This window comes from Scomber japonicus, chromosome 10 (genome assembly GCF_027409825.1).
Source record: "Scomber japonicus isolate fScoJap1 chromosome 10, fScoJap1.pri, whole genome shotgun sequence".
In the NCBI taxonomy this organism is placed as follows: Eukaryota; Metazoa; Chordata; class Actinopteri; order Scombriformes; family Scombridae; genus Scomber; species Scomber japonicus.
In genome coordinates, this window is record NC_070587.1 from 3,703,067 (window position 1) to 3,724,232 (window position 21,166).

The following is a 21,166-nucleotide window of genomic DNA, read 5'->3' on the forward strand; positions in this document are numbered from 1 at the left end:
CTTCCCCCCTCCTCTTCCTCCCCCTTTTTATTTTCTGCTCTTCGCTCCGACCCCCATGCCAGCCTTCTTGGCTCCTATTGCATTCATTCATGTGTGTGCGAGCATATATGCATGTAATATTGATGCCCCGTGGGCAGAAAGAAAAATGTCCCATTTGTTGGATGTTATGTGCCATTATTGTTTAAAGTACACATTGCACAGTGAAGCCATAAAGAGAGAAAGAGAGAAGAAGAAGAAGAAGAAGAAGAAGAGGCTCGCGTTGGTGTGCAGGAGTATGTAATGTCATGCCAGACTCGCCTTTTTAAAATTCCAAATGTAGAAAGGAAGGATATCCGTGCAGGAGAGATAATGAAGTCAAAAGCACATAGTGTAACCAGACTGTTGGCTGCTCTCCCTCTCCCTCTCCCTCTCCCTCTCCCTCTCTCTCTCCCTCTCTCTCTCCCTCTCTCTCTCCTCCCTCCAGCTCCCCTTAGTTTGCTTTTGTTCTCTCTCTCTCTCTCTCTCTCTCTCTCTCTCACTCTCTCTCGTTCTCTCTCTCGTTCTCTCTCGTTCTCTCTCTCTCTCTCTCTCTCTCTCTCTCTCTCTCTCTCTCTCTCTCTCTCTCTCTCTCTCTCTCCGCTCCTCATCCTCAGCCTTTTAGCTAGCACAGACAGATTTGTCTAAATCTAGTCACTGGTTCACAGACTCATGTGCATGTTAAGTCGGCGCCTGAGCTATGTGGAAGGAGGCGTCGACTGCCAGGTTCCCTCACTGTACGAGGCAGCTCAAGAAAAATATGGCCCACAAGTACCAGTGCCACCTCGATTCATCATTTCACCTCGTGTTAAGACGTTTGTGTATCCCGTTACAGATGAATGGGGCACTGAGATAGGGTAGAACGGGACGGGTGCATCTTAGGGTCTGTTTAGACTCTGGTGTCAACGTGCGTCTCGGGTGATCCGATCACAACTGGACAGCGTTACATACAAGTCTAAATGAACACTGAGATCCATTGTTCTGATTCGATTGATCACTCAAACCACTTTCCGAGGTGGTCTGGGGCTCGTTTATCAGCAGGCAAAAGTAGCAGGATCACCACGGCCACAGCAAGCGGCAACTGTGAAATTGCATGTTGTAAGACCTCCTTCGGGCAGCTCAAATGAGGAACACACTACCAGCCGAGATAAAACTGATGAAAGATATTAAGATTTTGTCATTGTCGTTTTGATTGGATGGAGATGACCGATGGAATAGCTCGTACAAGTACTGTAAAAACCTGCGTGTAAGCCTTAATAAACCCTGATTTTTTTTTTTTTTTCATTTAAAAGTGTGGTGTGTCCTATACAGCAGTAAAATCTGGGTATGATTACAGGTCTGTAAAATGTTGTCCACTCTAAGAACAATAGCTGTAACTATAATGTTAAATAAAACGATGTGAGCATTCACACTTATGAACTATAGGATCATATAAACAGCAGGGCCTTCCACTAAGGCACAGACTAGCCAGCCGGGGGGTGGGGGGGCAGCTGTTGGTGGTTAGGGTTAGGTTACGCCATAGCCATGATCATTTCAACTGGTCTTAAATGTAATAATAATAACACCATATTCATATTTATTTTCATTTATTGAAACTTGGTAGTAAAAACTAAAAATATATATTTACAAATAAAAATACTCTGAAGTAAAAGACATTTCCAATATAAATTACTGTGTTAATTATGGTATAAGTGCTACCATTGAAATAAATAATCTGAAAAAAATTGAATTGGCAACAATGAATGCCCCTTTTGGGATGAATAAAGTAATGTAAATCTGAATCTTAATATTATTCTGAAGCACTTTAACTGACCACGACTTCTCTTCTTTAAGAAGCCTTACAGAGTCTGCTGATTTGTAGATCTTTCCTTTCTCCACACCTATGGGCAGGAACAAATGATGAACATGAACATTCAAAGCAGGAGAACATCACTCCAAAGCCGTTCATATTATTATTATTATTATTATTATTAGCCTAAGTGTGCCTGCATAATAGGCAGGCTGTATTCATTTCTCAGACATTTGCTCTATTATTATCATCACTATCAATATCTACTCTATATATTATTATCATATCTATATTATTATTATCATTATTATTATTACAACAACATATTGCATCTCCTTTTATTCATTAGTGTAACTAAGTATCACAGACGCTAACTCACCAATGAAAACTGTGATTTGCGCACCGAAAATAATAAATAATAGGCTATACAAGCTCACATAGTATTACATGATGAGGCGTTCTGGGCTTGTTACTCTCTTATTTTCGGTGCATGACACATTCACGCAACTGAGTATGCTATGAATTAATAACGCCAGCAGTCTGCAGTGGTGGCTACACAATTAAACACTCAGCGAACATTTCTTCCTTTGTAACTAATGAAAATACACTCTTACCAGACCGACAGTGTCTTTTGATGCCAGCACGTGTCGCAGTTGGTGCTAATTGAACGCTTGAAGAGAAGACTGGGTTACCGGTAGGACATTGTTTTGGGCTACCGGTGGACGTACCGTTTTTATGGTGACAAGAGAAGCTCTGCTTACTGGATGGAAAAGAGGATGAGGCTTTGTTTGACTCTGGGACTGACATAGAGTCCGAGAACAGTTTAGCGAATGATTACCGCAAAATTAACCATTAACTCGACACACTCTTTCAGTAATATGCATGTTTTTGTTGTGCTTTTAATAAAAGTAAATAGAATAGTTTTGAGTATAATGAACAGCTACTGGTGCATTCAAATAAACCAGTCTCGAATGGAAAAGTGTTTTTTTCTTGTACACCAGTTTTTACGGTACATTTTTATTAGCTCTTAGCACTTGAGCACAAAAAAAGCAAATCTGGTGCTTGTCTAATGGACGTTATAACTGTGTGCGTGTGTGTGGCTGTTTGACCTCTTTATGTAAATGAAACCTGGACGTAAGACAGGTGTGAACAGGGCCTGAGAAAGTTTGAAGTGAGTCCCTGGAGGATTTCCTGATGCACAATGCTTACTCATATAGCAGCATAAACCTGAACCACCACATTGATCTTATCAGCTGTGTTTTGTCTGTGAGAACCTGAGATATTGAATCATTTATAATGATCTAGAACCAGTTTGTAAGTCTCAGTCATTACAGTTTTTTTTTTTTTTTAATGCTCCACATCCTTTGAGCGATGGAGCCGGACTCCCCTCCCGCAGGATTAACCAGACTCTTAATGGCATGATCTTTATAAACCATATCCATAATCTATGGTATTATTAAAGGGGGGCCGAGCAAAGTGAGACAGGTCAATCTTGCCATCTGCACACATCTCCGCTCGCAGATGAAAGTCATCTACACAGGCTTTCCTCTCATTTTTTTTTTTTTTTAATCCACATTCCCTTAGAGGAAAAACCTTTATTATCTTTGACTGGAAAATCCCTTTCAGTCAGCTGTCAATGCACCAAAAAAAGAAAAGAAAGAAGATATATATGAACTCCAAAGTCCACGGAGCACGTGTTTGTCAGATGTCATCATCAGCATATCTGTACAGTGGAGAGGAACATTTTGTCTTTTGTTACTTGGGTTGTAGAGTTTTTCTATCTTGTTATGTTCCACTTTTCTTCAGTCTTGATGATGATGATGAAAACATGTTGCAGTAACAGTAGTCATGTTTGCAATCCTCCCTGCGGTATCGTTTCCATTTCAGGCCGTCGTCTTTTCCCTGTCAGCACTGAGTCTGTTTGCGTTTGTCTCTCAGTTTGTCTTCCTTAACAAGCTATACCTGTTTTTTGTTTTTTTTGTTTTTAAAGAAGTGGGACATGAATTGACTGACAGATCCAACAAGGCAAGCTCCTGGAAAAATAACGTACTCCTCCTCCTCCTCCTCACACATCAGAGCATTGTTTCGTTTGTTAGTATGATGTGCTTCAAGGGTTGAGGAAGTCAACACCACACTGATGAATCAGGCAGAAAAGACATCTGCCCTACAGGCATCAATTGATCTGTGTCGTATTTTGAAACTTTTTTTTTTTTTTTTAAGCGTACAATAGGAAAACAACATAACTAGAAACTGGAAAAACGAGTCAGCTTCAGGCACAGAGATAATTTGGGCTGGTATGATGTAAAAACATGAGTGTGAGACATTGCAGTACTTAGTGCAGTAGTTTCAGACCTTTCATTCAGTGCAGCACACTTAATCCTTAAACAGGCAACGTGCACCAGGAGATACATACACATATACATTTTTTTTATACCTTAATAGGAGCAACGTTTCCTGCTGGAGATACAACTCATAAAATCCAAAATATATAAAATATTTTTAAAATGATTTGCAGTAATATTTACTAAGGTACAAATGCGACAACCAGTAATATCAAAGTAAATTAAAATAATAATTTTCACATATCATTTTCCACTCCCGCCTGTTTAACGGTTAATAAATAAAACCTGATGTTCGGGTATGAAATATCATAAAATGCAAAATTGCATTGCAGAGCTGCTTCCTCTAAAAATGAATGTTACTGTATAGTGTGCTTGAACACAGCTGCAAGAATTAGTCGAATAATTGTTTAGTTGCCAACTCAGCAAATTAATCAGCAACTATTTTGATAGTTAATTTGTTATTTGGGTTTTATTTTAAGAAAAAAAAATTAAAATTCTCTGATTCCTGCTTCTCAAATATGAATTTTTTCTGGTTTCTTTTTTCCTCTATGACACTAAGCTGAATAACGTATAGTTGTGGACAAAATAAGACATTTGAGGACGTCTCTTTGGGTTTTGAAAGCCTTTTCTGACATTTTATGGAACAAACAACTAATTTGTTCTTTGTAGGTGTGAGGCTGCCAGCTGTTCTCTCTCTCTCTCTCTCTCTCTCTCTCTCTCTCTCTCTCTCTCTCTCTCTCTCTGTCTCTGTCTCTGTCTCTGTCTCTCCACCAGTCGCACAGCATTCAGTGGGATTAGGATTAGTGGTCTGAGGCTGGCTACTTTAACAAGCACTAATTGATTTGTGACTAAGAATGTGTCGGCTGCTGCAGCAGGCGGCACCAGAGCGGAGCCACGGGGGGTCACGTAAGGTCAGAAAACTCAATGCGCCACATTTCAGCAAACCTAATGCAACCAGGACCCATAGAGTTTGTCAGCTCTGGAATTAGGAAGTTTTGTGCACGTCGTGGTTTCACGGTTTCCCGTTTGTTCATCCGCTCTGGGCAGCAGGCCTCTCTATGGGGTGGCACCTGCACCGGAGCCCACGCTGTGTCTGAGTAGTCGTAGGCTAACTCCCAACTGTGCTTTCGAGTCTCTGTGTAAACAAACACAATCCGTTTGTTGGGCCTGTGCTGCACACAATTAGTCATTGTTTGTATGGAGAGAGAGAGAGAGAGAGACAGGGAGGGGGGGGGGGGGGGGGGGGGGGGGAGAAAAAAAACCCATTCTGCTGTAAGCACAAAATCGCTGATGTCAACAGTTTGGGCCAAAGGATGTCAGTCAATATAACTGTCCCTCCTCCTCTTCTGTGTGTTCTCTTTCAGAGCTGCGCCGGAGCGATTGGTCCACAGTTCCCCCTCCATCCAGTCAGACCAGTGGCCGTCAGCCCAGTAAGCTGCTTGAGGTGTCTCGTAGCTGCGGATTTCAAGCGTTATGGGACAATAGCTGTGGGGCATCAAAGCTCTCCCTCCTCCTCCTCCTCCTCCTCCTCCCCCATTTCTTTTCCTCTCAGCTTGACTTTCCACTGAAACCCTCCCTCCCAACCCCCCTATAACAAATATACAGTCACGCACACAAACACACACAAACACCCACACACACACACACACATCCAACCCCTCTGACCACTCCTCCATCCACGCTGGTCATGGTACACTCCCCCTGTCTCTCTCCAGCCAGTCAGGCAGGGAGTCAATGAAAGCTGTGTAATCCTCTGTAAAATATAGGGCCTATACGGCTGCATATGCTCCCTTTTGTTATGGCGGCGGTTGTTGTCGGAGAGGCCTCCCTCAGGAGAGAACACGAGGGAAAACAGGAGGCAGCATAAAGCTCACAAAAGGGAGGAAGAGAGAGAGGGAGAGTCAAGCAAGAGAGAGAGAGTTGGGAGACACCAACACTGCCCCCGTTTATTTGACTGCAGGAGAATGAGCTTTGCGGGGAAACAAATGGAATTCATCGGTGGGTGAAAAAAACATGATGTGGGACTGGCATCACCACCCCGCGCCAATCGAAACTTGGACCAACTGTCATCAACTTTGGAGATATTTGCCACATACTCACCTACACCGAGGAATGCAGTGAAATAGAGAAAAGTAGACACAACTTTTTTTTTTTTTTTTTTAACTTTTCTTGGTTTTAAAATATTTTTCTATTCGCCCTCTCCTTGGTGGTCTCTTTGATTGACAGCCTACCAAAAGTGCCTTTTTTCGTGTGACTTTTGAGGGTCTTTTTGCTCCACATTCAAAGTTCATATTGCCATAGATTATTTTACAACTTTTCCACACATGAATCATCACATTCATTGACTGTTGCCATATTTTTGAGAGGATACATAACATATTTGAATCAACTCAAGCCTCCAAAATACACAATCTTCGACAATCTTCACCTTCCTGAGTTTTGTTTCTGCTTGTGGGGTGCTGACACAACCTCCGCGTTAAATCACCAAAAGTCACGTTTGCCCAAAACTAGCGTGACTTTCTGCACAGCCTCGTCCGGACCTTTTTTTTTTTTGTGTTGCTTTGACAACGCAAAGCCTTCGCCATGGTCAGTTTCCAGTCCAAATGGCGCTACCTTTTCATGTTCCTGGGCATCCAGCTGATGGTCATGGCGCTGCTGTCCCGAGAGGGCTACCAGAAGAGGGTCACCTACTTCATCCGCATCTTCCGTAAGCCAGACGCCACTGGTTTGTCGAACCGTAACCACTCAGTAGCCAGCATCACTGGAGGGGATGTGTATGCCAACCTCTCCCACCTACCCAAACCTCACGGTCATGGAGACGCCATGTCATACTGCCCTAAGACGTCCCCTCTGATAGGTGAGTGCTCTGTAGTTACCTGCTTAGATTTTGATAGAGGGTTGATCACTCATGTTAAAATCTCACAAAACATTCATCTACAAACAAGCACAGCTTCCTGAGTTACATCTTACTGTTGCACCTCTCATTTTGTCCCTTCATTTTATTGTTTGATTTGCTGTTAGCTCAGCGCTTCCTTGTGAGTTAAGTATCTTTCTGCAAACATCATGTTGTAATTGAGTTTTTTAATTTGGAAATGTGTGACTTTAGTGACTTCTCCAGATGTTTTTTGGATAGATTCACTCCCCTCATAGCGTGAGCAAGTTGTTGCTGTTTTTAGGTCTGAGCATATAGATGGGAATTACCTGAAACCCCATTCTGTGAGGTAAGAAAGATAGTTTTAGATGCACATAGGGGTATTATTTAAGATATATAAGATGTCAAGTGTTGAGTCCTGTTCAGCTGCACTCAAAGGCACCGCAGTCAGTGGTTCAGCTTATAGACATTACCACTGAGCGTAAGAAGATGAGCCCTCACTCGAGTAATGACAGTTGATGGGCTGTGGCAATACCAGGAACTGAGAGTCTGACAAAATAAGCTGCTTGGTGTTTTCTTGTTGCACTTGTCTCTGATACATTTGACAAAGGTGTTAGGTGTAGGTTATGCATGTTACGCTAAAGAAAAAAAAAAAAAGAAGTTCATTTCGGAGAGACGAGTGAATGAAAACAGAAAGAGTTGTATGTTATACAGATGATATTGATGGTTAGGTAGTGTCAGAGTCTTCTGCAGGGAGATTTTGAATCGAGCAGCAGACACTGACACTGGTGGCGGTGGTGGTGGCTGATGGCTTCTGCCGAAACCGATGTGGTCGATGACGTGATGAATCTGTGAAGACTTGGCGGTAATGGGGAAGTGGGGCGCGCAAAAACAGAACAGAGAAAGCACTAAAGCAGGGAGGTACCATGACATATGGCTGAAAATGAAAGCGTGTGTCAGCCTGTCGTTGGTTAGATGTGAATAAAGGCTGACGTATTAATTGATGCCCTGGGAAATGACAGCAAGGAAATTATGAGCGAGCTGTGAGAGGGATCAGAGTGACGGAGGGTTGAGAAATAAAACTACAGACATGAGCATGCAAAAAGAAAGTCTTCCCTCACTGAACTTTCACTAAGCTTCATTTCCATCCTTGAAAAGTTTACAGTGGATGTAAATAAGCTATAAGTGATGTGAGCTCTGTGAACATTTTTAAACAACAGCTGAAAACATATTTTATTTAATTAATATCATTTTAACTTATTTTTAATGAATGTCCTAATTTTACTAAACTTCTCTTTGTAATTGTGTATTATTATTTTTATTATTATTATTATCATTATTAAATAGGGGGGGGGAAGGAAAAGCAACCCTAATACACCAAATATTTGTACACTCAGTCCTTTTACACTGCTGGGAGTTGGCCCTTTATCCTATATGAGCAAAAGGTCCAGGTACTCCAAACCTGGTTGACCACCACACCCACGTTCTCCTGAACACGTTAATGAACACAAAAGAGTAATATAACAGTAAGCCATAACCACACCAACATCAATATGTTTAGGACAAGCCAGGCAGAGTCCATCATAAGTGTATGTGTATTTACATTCTTAAATAAATACGATGAAATATGATGTATAAATCCTCAACATTGTAAATCATGTTTCCTTCTTCAATATGACCTTTCAATGATTGACAAACATTGTTGACCGTGTCCACCCACTTAGAGTACAATACACAATCCACCTCACCTGTAGAAAAGCCGCCCTGCACTATGACTGGATATCATTATAAAAAATGACCATACCAATTCCAATACAAATATCCTTAGTGACACGAATACCGACAGAGTGCTTCGTTCAATACCCACCACTCCTCCACATGTAAATGATTAGATTATTATTAATAATTAGATTTATCAATCGAAGAACGCTTGTGTTGATTGGCTGTTAGCAAGTTCATACAACAATATTTTCTAGCTCTGGGTGTAAAAAGGATTGATTGCAGGTATCGTTAGACTACTTAGTATCGATTTTATTTTGGTTGTATACCGTTACCCAGCGCTACCCAATACTGATCTAACAGCCTACATGAGTCTCATGTTTCACCTGTAAGACATTTTTAAAGTCGTTGTTTACCATTACTGATGAAAGCGTGATCCACTGGAGCGTCTCTCCCGCCCTGCTGCTGACAGCGCTGTCAGCTAAAGGGTCGTTCACACTGGACCGTAGAAAAAGGAGGTCTCACCAACATATGGTTCAAAAGCAGTTTAGGACACATCACTAACAGTCCACTCTAGAGCTGAGAGTGTCAGAGTCGGAGCACTTTAATAGCATTGTCCTCTGTTTTCATCACAGTTATATATGCAGTGTGCTCCTCGACTTCTTTAACATGAAAACAGATCATTAACATCTGAATAAAGCTTAAAAAATATGAAGCAGTACATCTGTTGTTATCATTTACTGTTGGCTGTCATAATCACATCATTGGATTAAAACGATAAAGCAAACATGACTTTTTTTTGTAGAATAAGTATCTCCCTTAACCACTTCCTCCACTATCAGTATTCAGTATATTATGATATATTTTCACACTGCAGATTATTGTAATATATTTCCTATATACTGACCTCCCTTATGAGTCTATAGATCTCATTAAATCACAGTCATCACTTACACTTATTAAATTTTCTGACTAAGTAGTGTTTGATTAAATCCAGTTAAAAAGTGGATTTAAGTTGGCTTTTTTTTTTTTTGTTGCAGTTATTAGTGTCTGTTAATGAATGACTTCCAGTGAATATCCACCAGTACTCGAAGCTTTGAATGCTATCAGGAAATTGCGCGTGTTGAGTTTCAGGAAACATGAAACATCCACAGCAGCGTCTCCACACAGTTGTTACACATTACCTAGACATCCCGATCCTGGTTAATGTTTATTCAGTATAACTATAATGAACTCTCAAAAGCAGGCTTAGTTTTCTGCTTTCCGGGTTCTGCCCTCCTCCGCCTCTTTGTTCCCACGTTACTGCCAGTAATATTAAACTATACACTGATAACCGAGGCCGAGGTCACAGGCTCCTTTTCAAGATAACATAATGGAGGGATAAAAAAAAAAAAGCAATTGAAGTATAACAAAGGGAGAACTCGTGGTATAACTTGTACTAAAACAGTTACAGTCAAGCCCGAAATTATTCATACCCCTGGCAAATTTTTGACTTTTTTTGACATGCCACTTTTTGTTCAAATGTCAAACATGACTGACAATTTTTTTTTTTTCCACAATGATGCCTCTTGTACATTGTCTTATTGTCTTCTGGGAGACGCCTGTGTCATTTCCGGTCAAAAAAACAACTTAAAGTTAAATTTTGACTTAAAGTAGCTTTAAGTCAAAATTTGCCAGGGGTATGAATAATTTCGGGATTGACTGTATACCACAGTCGAACATTGGCTGATGTATGTTAAAATGTTTATGTTTTTAAAGGCACAACACTCTTACATCATTAGCTGCCTGCATTGGGGGAGAAGTGTGTTGTAAGCTGATATATTTAGACAGTATACTATGACTGTTTGCACCAAACTGTAGACCTGTTAAGAAGCACCAGTTCATGAACATACTAAAATTAGCAACATCAATCAATCAATATTTATTTATATAGTGCCAAATCACAAGAAAAGTCATCTGAAGGAGCTTTACACATAGAGTAGGTCTAGACCATAACCCTTTAGGTGAGGAAACTCCCTTTTTAATGGGATGACACCTCAGGTTGAACTGGGCTGTAGGTGGGCGGCCATTTGACTTTACCAGTTGGAAGAGAGGGAGAGGGAGAGAAGGACAAATAAAGAGGAGAGAGAGAAGCACAAAATCAACATTTAAAAACAATAAGTCCAGGACAAGAACCCGATGACCCACCTCCACCTATGAGACGAGAGAGCACGAGAGAACTCAGAAATGTAGTTTGTGAATGCATTAATACTACATGATCAACATCATTACCAATAAATGTATTTAAGCAGCTACCTGTTGATTAGTGAGATAACACAATGGTTATCGAGACAATGCCTATTTGCGGTATTACGAACATCAGTCAAACTGTATTTATATAGCACCTTTCATACAGGTTAGTTCAAAGTGCTTTACAGCTGATTGACAAGCTGATAATAAAACAGAACAAGTGAAGAAAACAAATAAACAATAAGGAAATGAAATCAAAGAGCAAATTAGAAAGATAAAACTGAGACGCAAGAGAAAATAAAATGACATAATAAATTAAAACGTTTGGAAAATTTAGATGAAGTCAAATAAATAAGAAAAAGGAAAAAAAAGAATAATAATAATTGAATAAAAGTAAGAGAAAAAAAGTTTATTTTTTGACGTCACACATGCAACACTGTTTGGATCTCCGAAAAACGAGGTCCTAAAACGCACCTGTAATTAAGCCTTATTGCCACAGGAGCCTCCAGACACAACAAAATGGAGATCTTTGAGATTGTTATTTTAACTGGAATTGTATTGTAAACATGTCGATACAGAATTAGGTTTATAATCTAAGCCTAAAACAATCAGCAATATATTATTTTATTCATTTTTAAAACAATATTTTATTGGCTCATAAGTTTGACATCACAGTGCAGATATAAAACAAAATACAGCAGGTGTTTCCAATTTCTCGATCTCAAAGTACCCTCCTTGATCCAGTTCTCCTCGAGCCAGGGCTCTCGTCACCCGTTTGGATAGATCCCACTCCTTAGTCCACTGAAAAGGTTTGAGTGAGGTGCACACAGTTTAAATTAAATGACCACAGATAAAGTAATACAAATAGCAATCATAATAATTTAGACACATATACAAACACTGAAGACAAGATAGAAATAACACACTCAGGACACTGCTGAAGATTTAAGGACTAAGGATCTAAGAAACCATGCTCAGTCTAGGCAGATCCAAGATGCATCTTATTATATAAGATATGAGCCGATTAACATAATTGATCAGTAGTGTCCAATAAATGTGGAACCTATCGGAGGAACCTCTCAGTGTAAATCAAATGCTTTTTCCCAGTTTTAAAAGAGACAGAATATGAAGCAGCCAGGATTTGAATGAAGGAGACAGAGTGGATTTCCATAGGATCAATTTTCCTACAGGTGATCAGGGAGGTAAACGCAACCACGTTGGTTATCATTTTACAACACACGATTGTGTAACAAAATGTAGTTTGCAGTGAATTAATAAATTATAAGTCATAAAAATTTAACTACTTTTTATATTAGAGTGCAGAGGATGAATTGAGGAGTCTCACAGCCTCGTGTTTTTTATGAGATGAGAAGGGAGAACGTACAACAATAATTGACTCTTTTGCGTAATCAAATGTACTTGTCTGTGCTACTGAAATTTTAACACATATCAGAACTGCTACTCATATATATACACGTCCAACTGCACCGGTATCAAGATTTTTGTAATCAGGAATAAGCTCAGCATATCAAGAGCATTTGTAGAAAAGGTGAATTTAAATGGTGATCTCCCATTCAAATCATAGGCTTTCAAACTCTAACCATGTTATTTGCCTTCACTCCTTTAAAGGTATCCTGTTTTCCTCTGGTAACGACATCAAGCTGGTTTTTCTGTTTGCAGGTGGGCCAATCCACGTCAGCTTCCCGTCAGGGCTCACTCTAGCGGATGTTCAGAGGAAAAACCCTCTGGTGGTGCGCGGAGGACGCTACAGGCCACCTGACTGTGAGGCGAGGCATCGGACTGCCATCATCATTCCCCATAGACACAGAGAGCATCACCTTAAGTTCCTGCTCTACTACATGCACCCTTTTCTGCAGCGGCAACAGCTCAACTACGGGATTTATGTCATTCATCAGGTGAAACAAACACACACACAAATTAACCCTTACATACGGTTCATATCCTGACTCATAACTATACCAATTCACATTCATTCATGTGTGATTAATCATTCTGTGAAAAGTCACAACCGCTATAATGGTCCAGGAGAACATTTTATAGATTATGAAGAATACAACATGTTTGTATGGTGTTCCTTGAAGGTTTTTTCTTAATTTGTACATTGATGTACATACATAAAAGTGTGTATTGGCTGCACAATAATATTAAAAAAATGATGCATATTATTTTCTTTTTTGTATACACTGGGTTACATTAGGAAAAGTCAAACTATTAAAGGAAGATTCAGAGGGTGAATAAGATATGTTTTACTTCCACTGTTTTTATTTAGGTTTATATAGATTAGGAATATAGGAATATCTGGTGTAAAATTACATCAATCTTATCTATATACAGTCCATTACAGAAGCAGTGAACCTCCTCAGTGCAGCATTCACTGTAGTTCAGGCTAGATGAAGAGGGCCCTCTAGTGTACGCTCACTGGAAGAGCATGTTAGTGCTGTGGATGTGAAGTGGCTCTGAGGGTTTAATCTCCTTAGCTGCTTGTGACATTTCATTAATGTTTACTCCTCTGCACTTTATCATCACTCCTTGAGCTGGATTCATCATTGCAGTCACATTGTGGGATTTCACATTGTATGATTTGTCTTGTTTCTGCTTTGTGGATACCTCGAAATAAACCTAGTAGGTTGTTTAAACAGTGTATCAGAGGGTGTGCAGAATTTTTATTTTAAAGGATGAAAACAGGAAATTAACATTTGAATAAGGCTTGAAAAATATGATGAAACAGTTGCATTGTGATAGAGATGAGCAGTACATCCGTATTTATCATTTATTGTTGGCTGTTGTCTGCAGGTAATTGTAATATTATTCCTATATCATCTGCAGGCTGGAAACTACACTTTTAACAGGGCCAAGCTGATGAACGTGGGTTTCCGGGAGGCCATGAAGGAGGAAGACTGGGACTGCCTCTTTTTCCATGATGTGGACCTCATTCCAGAGGACGATCGCAACACATACGTCTGTGACTCCAACCCCAAACACGCAGCCATCGCCATGGACAAGTTTGGTTACAAGTATGTCCTTCTTTCACCTGTTGATGTCCACTAATGAGTTTACTCTTCACACACAGTTTTTGAAACACCTCCTCTATAATCCTTTCCAGGCTTCCATACAAGATGTACTTCGGAGGAGTGTCAGCTCTGACGCCACTGCACTACCTCAAAATGAATGGCTTTCCCAACAACTACTGGGGCTGGGGCGGAGAGGATGATGATATTGGAGTCAGGTGAGAATAGTTTTGGCAAGTTGCCCTTAAAAGAGTTCTCCAGTTGCTTAACCCTTACACTTGTATAACATTTCTGGACTCGTGATGGACATTAAAAGAAAAAACAAATATAAAATCAATGCAGCAGAACCAGAGACACAAATACTTCTTGTCTTTTCGTCTTGTCAAAACCTTGGCATCTACATTATCTACAATGCAACCTGATCTCCAACAGCTCTATCAGAGATTTGTGCGTTATACAAGAAGACTTCAAGCCTTAAGTAGAGATGAAGAGTGGGCAACAGAAGTCTTGTGACTTTTTTTTTTTTCCATCTTCATATTTGTTGTCCTTTGCTTTAACTGACGTTTTGTTGATGGAGGCAGTTTATTAGATTTGATTTAAATTCTTTTGACTTTTGCTCTGGAGTCACAAAAAGCTTTATACCACTTGTTTCACATAACGTACTGGTAGTAGTTGTAGTAAATTCAGTTCCCGTCAAGGTCAATCGTATGGAAATCATGAATGTTTCCAGTAAGCTCCTCCTGAATAATGTAAAGACGTAAAATTAACGTTTTTTGTAGATCTCTGATATGACATTCATACTTAACCACTAACCAAAAGCATTCCACTTGATCACAAGTAAATCAGACTTAAAGGCCCAATATGTAACTCTTCAGCATTAAAATGTCTGAAAATGAGGCATGGGGAGGCATCATATCCCCTTCACACGTGTCAGCATTGTGGTTGTCCACCAGAAGCTCTTATAATTTGTTGTTTTAAACTATATCTTTTAACTGGATGAAGGATTTTAGTCACTGGACGTCTGAATTTCAACTTAAAAGAGAAACAAACTGAGCAAACTCTCAAATAATGAACACTGAAGTAATCCTAACCAGGAGTGACCCAATTTTTTTTTTGTTTAACAATGAAGACAACAACTCCCATGATGCCACACTTCTTCACATCAACAACAAACTCCATCTTTTGTTACTGTTTTAATTGAGGACCCCTAGTGGCAGAAAATTACCTATCATGCATTTAAACATTGATTGAACAATGATCACATTCTGACTTTTTTGGAAGCTGGATGAATGTTTGTGTGCTCTTGAACCACAAAAGGAGCTCAGGTCGATCCAGTCTGAGTATCAAAGGGTGACATTTGTGTCTTGTCTTCTCAGGGTGTCTCTGGCGGGGATGTACATCACTCGTCCATCTCTAAAAGTGGGCCGTTACAAGATGATTAAGCACAAGCTGGACAAAGGAAATGATGTGAACCCAAAGAGGTACAGTAAACAAACTGGTGCATTTGATTAATGGAGGAAATGTGTAGTAGATCTATATTTAGTGTTTATGCAGATTTATAAAAATCTGAAATGTTGAGGTAAGGCAAGGCATTTCATACACAGGGGCAACACAATGTGCTTTACATGAAAACAAAATATCAGATGATTTAACAGTAAGAATTGGAAGGATTAAAAACATGCAATGAAAAAACCCAATAATTATAAAAATTGAAAACAGTACAATTGAACAGTAAATATTGGAAACAGGTATAAGGACATACCTGCACAGTTTGAATAGTAGAAATTGTAGTATTTACCAGGCGGGGAGTTCTGGTCCTCTGAAATGTGGCCAACGCGGAAGTAACTTAGAACTGCATTCTATCAAAAGGCCACCAGGGGGCGACCGTCTCTATACAAGTCAATGGAGAATTCACCAACTACTCACTTGATTTCTAACCTCAGTAAACGTTTTCAAAATGTGTTTATGGTCTCAATCGCTAGTTTAAAGCCTTCTTCAATGCAGTATGATGTTCATTTGTGAAATTTTGGCCTCCCTGATTTTATATTTGACGATAAAGCAGGGTATGCATTAGGGCGTGGCTACGTCCTGATTGACAGGTTGATTGACCAATGTCCTTGAGATTCAGCCCTCGCAACCAATCGCAGCCTCAACGCTCCGCCCATGGATCTGCCTCATGCCTATATAAGTAGAATCCATGTTTTTATTTTTCCCAGCATGCACCTGAAATTTTCAAGATGGCGCTGCCTAGATTCGAAACTATTTGCTTCCGAGCAGCAGTCCACAAACCAATGGGTGATGTCACGGATGTTACGTCCATTTCTTTTATACAGTCTATGGTTTTTACTGTGCAGAGACTATGGCTAACTAGGAGAAGAAAAAACTTAAGATAGTGGTCAATGAGCCTAGACAGAATTTACTTCAGTATATGAGTTATAGAGGGGAATGGGCGTTGTGAAAGTGAATCATTTTGTTGGTAGTCATTGTATTGCTTCTCACCTGGTTCCACACTGTGTTTCACTTTGACTTTCCCCTGATTTTCACTATATATGTATTTGATTACAGGAGCTGACACAGTCTGGTCTAAATATTTAAACACATCACCCTGGTGTCCCCGGTTGCTTTGACTATTGCACACTTTAATATCAGTGATGATGTTGTTGTTGTTGTTGTTGTTGTTGTTGTAAGACTTATAAGCTTATGCTGTCAGTGCAGAAGAAGCCACTTCAGCCCAGAGTGTCAGTATACCAACAGGTAAAAGAAAACAGTTGAAAAGGTTCTCTGTTTGTCGTCCATCTCAAGGTTCAACATGCTTGCCAAGACGCGTCAGACCTGGAAGCAGGACGGGATGAACACAGTTGACTATGAGGTAATCTCACGGAGATACCTGCCCCTCTACACCAACATCACTGTCAACATCGGCACTGAGACCGGTCTACATCCAAACCCCCCGACGCCACCTCCACCTGCCAAAGCTGCAGAAAAACCTGCAGCCGGAGCACCAGCGAAAGGCTCAACCAAACTCAAAGAGGACCACTCAGAGAAATAGTCTACCCTAAGAGACCACGAATCATGTTTCACTCTGCTTTTACTTCAGTGGGATAATCCTATCAGTGCATGCTGTAGGAGTTTTTTCTCTGTGGTGGCCTGGGTTTTATTTTGGGTTTTTTTGTTGTTGTTGGTTTTAATTTTCTTTCATGTGTTGGTGGAGGATTTATTTAGCAGAGAATCAACATCATGCTCAGCCAGAGATTCTCCTCTGCCTGCGGAGAGTGAGACAGTCATCTGGGTGATCTAACACTTGATTTCTTGAAAACAAAAACAATAGACATGAAATGATCAGTCTGCTCTAGGTGACGGCTCTCCACCCCACAACCATTATTCTTCCAAGGGAGCCACAGCAAAGAGTGAAGGGTTAAAGTTGGACTCTGTGAGTTTATATATATACAGCGTTGTGATCGCTGTTTAAACCTTGCGATGCCTTAGAAACTTGTTCTTTATTTTTTGTCTTTTCACTCGTACCTTACTTAATTTAGAATACTGTGTTTTTATCGAAGCAGGAGCTGCAATTTCCAGCAGTCACACTGTGCCACAACCGAGTCAAACTATTTCTTTGTTTCTAAGCCAATGAATACGAGTGAAGGAGATTTATTTTTGTTGTTGTTTCCAGTTGAGTGTGTGAAGCTGCTATAACGAGTAATGAATGAAGGAACTTGACAGATTTGTGTATTACTATTACTGCTTATGACATAACAGCACACATATCCTATCCATTTGGGTCCTGGTTTGGGAGGGGTTATCATACAGATGCTGTTATACATCAAGTTATCAAATGATAGACTAAAGCTTTCTTATGTTTTCAAAGTTATATCTGTTGAAATATCGGTGGGTTTTTAAGTATAGCGTGAACATATTTTAGTTCTGTACACAAAAGCCGAGGTGCTGTTCTTCTGTGTAGCGTTTATCTTAGAAGTAATTCAACACAGCCTTTCAAATTATTTCCTTATATTTCAGCAAATCCAATATCTACAACCTTTTTGATTGCATTTTTCATTTTGTGTGTGTTTTTTTTTGTTGGTTTGCCTTTATCAAATAGAGCAGGTCTTGGTGACAGTGATCAGCCCTCTGCCTTCAGACGAGCTAATTCACATCAAAATGGAGTCTGTCTTGCTCATATATACATATATATATGAGTTGATTATGTACAGTACAGTATACATATATAGCTCATTATCTTAATGTGTCACTCAAGAGTGCTGGCCTGCTCCCTCAAAACTTTATATGCAGTAAATCTTAATGATATGCTATTTTTTGTATTGTATGCCCCCTTCTCTTCTCTCCTTTTTGAGCTGAACTAGAAAAAGGGTTAAAAAATGTCACTTCTGTATCGTCCTCTGATCAGCACAGGTCCATGAGTGGAGATTAATAATTGTGTCAAGCTGAAGCCACTGTAGTCAAATTTCTCTATCTGGACAAATAAGTTAGTTCAGTTTGAGCCCATAGCACAACGTGACATATCTCCATGTGTCTAGTAATCATGTGTCATATTCTTCATTTCTATCCTTTTAATGATTGAATGCTTTTTTAATGATTTGATAGAAATTCTGCCATCTAGCTTTCTGACATAATTATTTAAAACCCACAGAGTAATGATTCAAATGGAGATGTGAGGGTTTTAAGTTTACTCACTGATACGAGGAAACATGGTTTTAAAATATATATATATATATATATATTTTCCCCTTTCTTTATATTTCCATGTTTCTATTTCAAGCACACACTCACAAAAATCATCATGTCTTACTTTTGTTGTTTAACAAGTTATCACACGGAGAGAAATCTGCCACATCATTTCCACTAGTGCCCTTGTTACTGCATGTTGACAGTCCACCTCTCCTCTTCACTTCTCTCCTCTCATAACAGATTTGATTGTTGATGATATAAAAGAAAATCCCTTTACCCAGTGAGTGAGTGAGTGAGTGTCTGTACTGACAGGTGAGCGAGCTGAAACCAAAGATGACTGCATGGAAAGCTGTGATGATAGACGGACAATTTGTGTGTGTGTGTGTGTGTGTGTGTGTGTGTGTGTGTGTGTGTGTGTTTGTGATTGTGAATGATTTCTAGAACGCCATATCATTTGATCATAAAGGATAGCCCTGTCATAATTTCTTCCAATTAACCATTTGTAGCTTCTTTCTATCTGTGATCTCAAAATAAACCATCATGTATTTGGATTTCCCCAAAACTTTTAGATGACTAAATCCTGAAAATGACTTTCAAGTGAAGGGATGAGGATAGTTCATAATGACTTTTAGATTGGTTTCTTCTTTTATTTGAAGTCAGTGTAGATGTGAAGACAAATGCTCCAATGAATTAATTTTTATCTTCATATTATTGTGGTATTTGTCTGCTGAAGTTAAGCTCTGAGAGTGGTTGCCTGTGATTTCAATGAATAGATGATTATTTACTGAATTGTTTTGATGATGTGAATTAATATCCAACTCCTATGGCCTTAGCAGCACATACTTAAACACTAATACAACCGCATCTTTATATCAAGACTAAATATGCATGGTAATAAAGAACCTGTTAATAAGGGTGTGTGGGAATGTACTGAGCACAACATGGAGACATTACATATCAGTGCCCTCTTAGAAAATACGACGCATGCTGAAGAGTCTATGTTGTGAACTGGAAACTGTTTTATTGTGACTTTAACTGCAAGTTTCCATCTTTTGTGCAGAGTTCTCGCTGTTGTGTCAAATTAGAGGATATGAGTTGGGGTATTTGAGCAAAAAAAATACGAGGGAAGCTTATATTCCCAAAGTCACAATGCACAGTCTCCATCATTTTACTGTGTAATACTTGACCTGATGGTTTTATGTTTTGTCTTTTTGTTCGTTATTGTTTTTTATTGTTTTGTTTTTAAAGCTATCTATAGAGTTGGATTTGACTTGACTCCGTTCTGATGTGGATAAGCTCAAAAACAGAAAGCAGTTAATACAGAGTAGTGCTGAAGCAACCAAGGGCAATGAGACCTTGTAAATTATTCTGCACAGTCCAGAGTGGCCTTAAATTCATTAATAAACTGGTTATTCAAAAGAAATGCTGTCAGTTTTTTTTTATATGTTTCTTTTTTTTAGTTTTCTTGTATATTATGTTTTTTTTTCTCTTGTTTTGTATCTTAACCTTCGTGTCGTCCTCCCGGGTAAAATTGACCCTGTCTTCTTTCCTCCCTCTCTCCCTCCCTCCCTCCTTTCCTTCCTTCCTTCCTTCCTTCTTTCTTTCATTCCTTCCTCTCTCTTTCCTCCCTTCCTTCCTTCCTTCTGTCTGTCCTCCCTTCCTTCCTTCTTTCCTTCCTTCCTTCTCTCTTTCGTTCCTTCCTCCCTTCCTCCTTCTTTCCTTCCTTCCTTCCTCCCTCCTTTCCTTCCTTCATCCTTCCTCCCTCTCTCCCTCCTTTCCTTCCTTATTCCTCTCTTCGTTCCTCCTCCCTCCCTCCTTTCCTTCCTTCTTCCTCCCTTCCTTCCTCCTCCCTTCCATCCTTCCATCCTCCCTCCCTCCCTTCCTGTCTTCCTTCCTTCCTCCCTCCCTTCCTTCTTTCTTCCTCTCTTCCTTCCTTGACTCGAGGACAACAGGAGGGTTAAAGTGGAACATGGCTCAGAAGCAGTTTGTCCCAAGCAGCAGTAGTTCCCAACATTTTCCCTGCTGAGTGAAATCCATATTTGCTTTGAGCCTTTTATAACAACACCAGCTCCCCTTGTACACCTTGGTACGGCTCTGTGGAGGCCGTACCATCTGTTGCAGGACTCCTTGTTCTCTTCTTATCAGTGGAGATAGATTATTATGACTCTGGCTGTATGTTTGAGATCATTATTATGCCACAGATAAAACTTGAGACACCTCAGATGGTATTGCTTAATGGATAAGAATATAAACATCTACATTTTTGCACCATTTTTGTGTTTCAGAGTTGCTTGTGTTGCGTCTGGGAATGAACTCTGGGGTTTTCTTCTTTTCTGTTCTGTTTGGGAGGTGGACAGAACAGAAAAAAGCCAGTTTTGTGTTACAGTGTGTCTATTCAGGTCTTGTAGTGCTCACTGCTGGACAGCTAACACAGTGTGTGAGCGCAGGGGAAGCTGTGTGGCTTACACTGTATGTCTAGCAGTTTAAC

The 21,166-nt window shown here is 39.8% G+C and overlaps 1 protein-coding gene across 1 annotated transcript in view; it reads left to right on the plus strand.

Moving 5' to 3' along the window:
* The window catches only part of si:dkey-199f5.8 (beta-1,4-galactosyltransferase 3), a 32,137-nt gene extending 12,935 nt beyond the window's left edge, over window positions 1-19,202 (plus strand). The window contains exons 2-7 of the mRNA XM_053326387.1: window positions 5,511-7,003; window positions 12,647-12,882; window positions 13,814-14,001; window positions 14,091-14,213; window positions 15,372-15,476; window positions 16,798-19,202. Coding sequence (XP_053182362.1) covers window positions 6,730-7,003; window positions 12,647-12,882; window positions 13,814-14,001; window positions 14,091-14,213; window positions 15,372-15,476; window positions 16,798-17,044 — 1,173 coding nt within the window. The 5' untranslated portion in view covers window positions 5,511-6,729 and the 3' untranslated portion in view covers window positions 17,045-19,202. The remainder of the gene's footprint in view (window positions 1-5,510; window positions 7,004-12,646; window positions 12,883-13,813; window positions 14,002-14,090; window positions 14,214-15,371; window positions 15,477-16,797) is intronic.
* The last annotated feature ends 1,964 nt before the right edge of the window (window positions 19,203-21,166 follow it).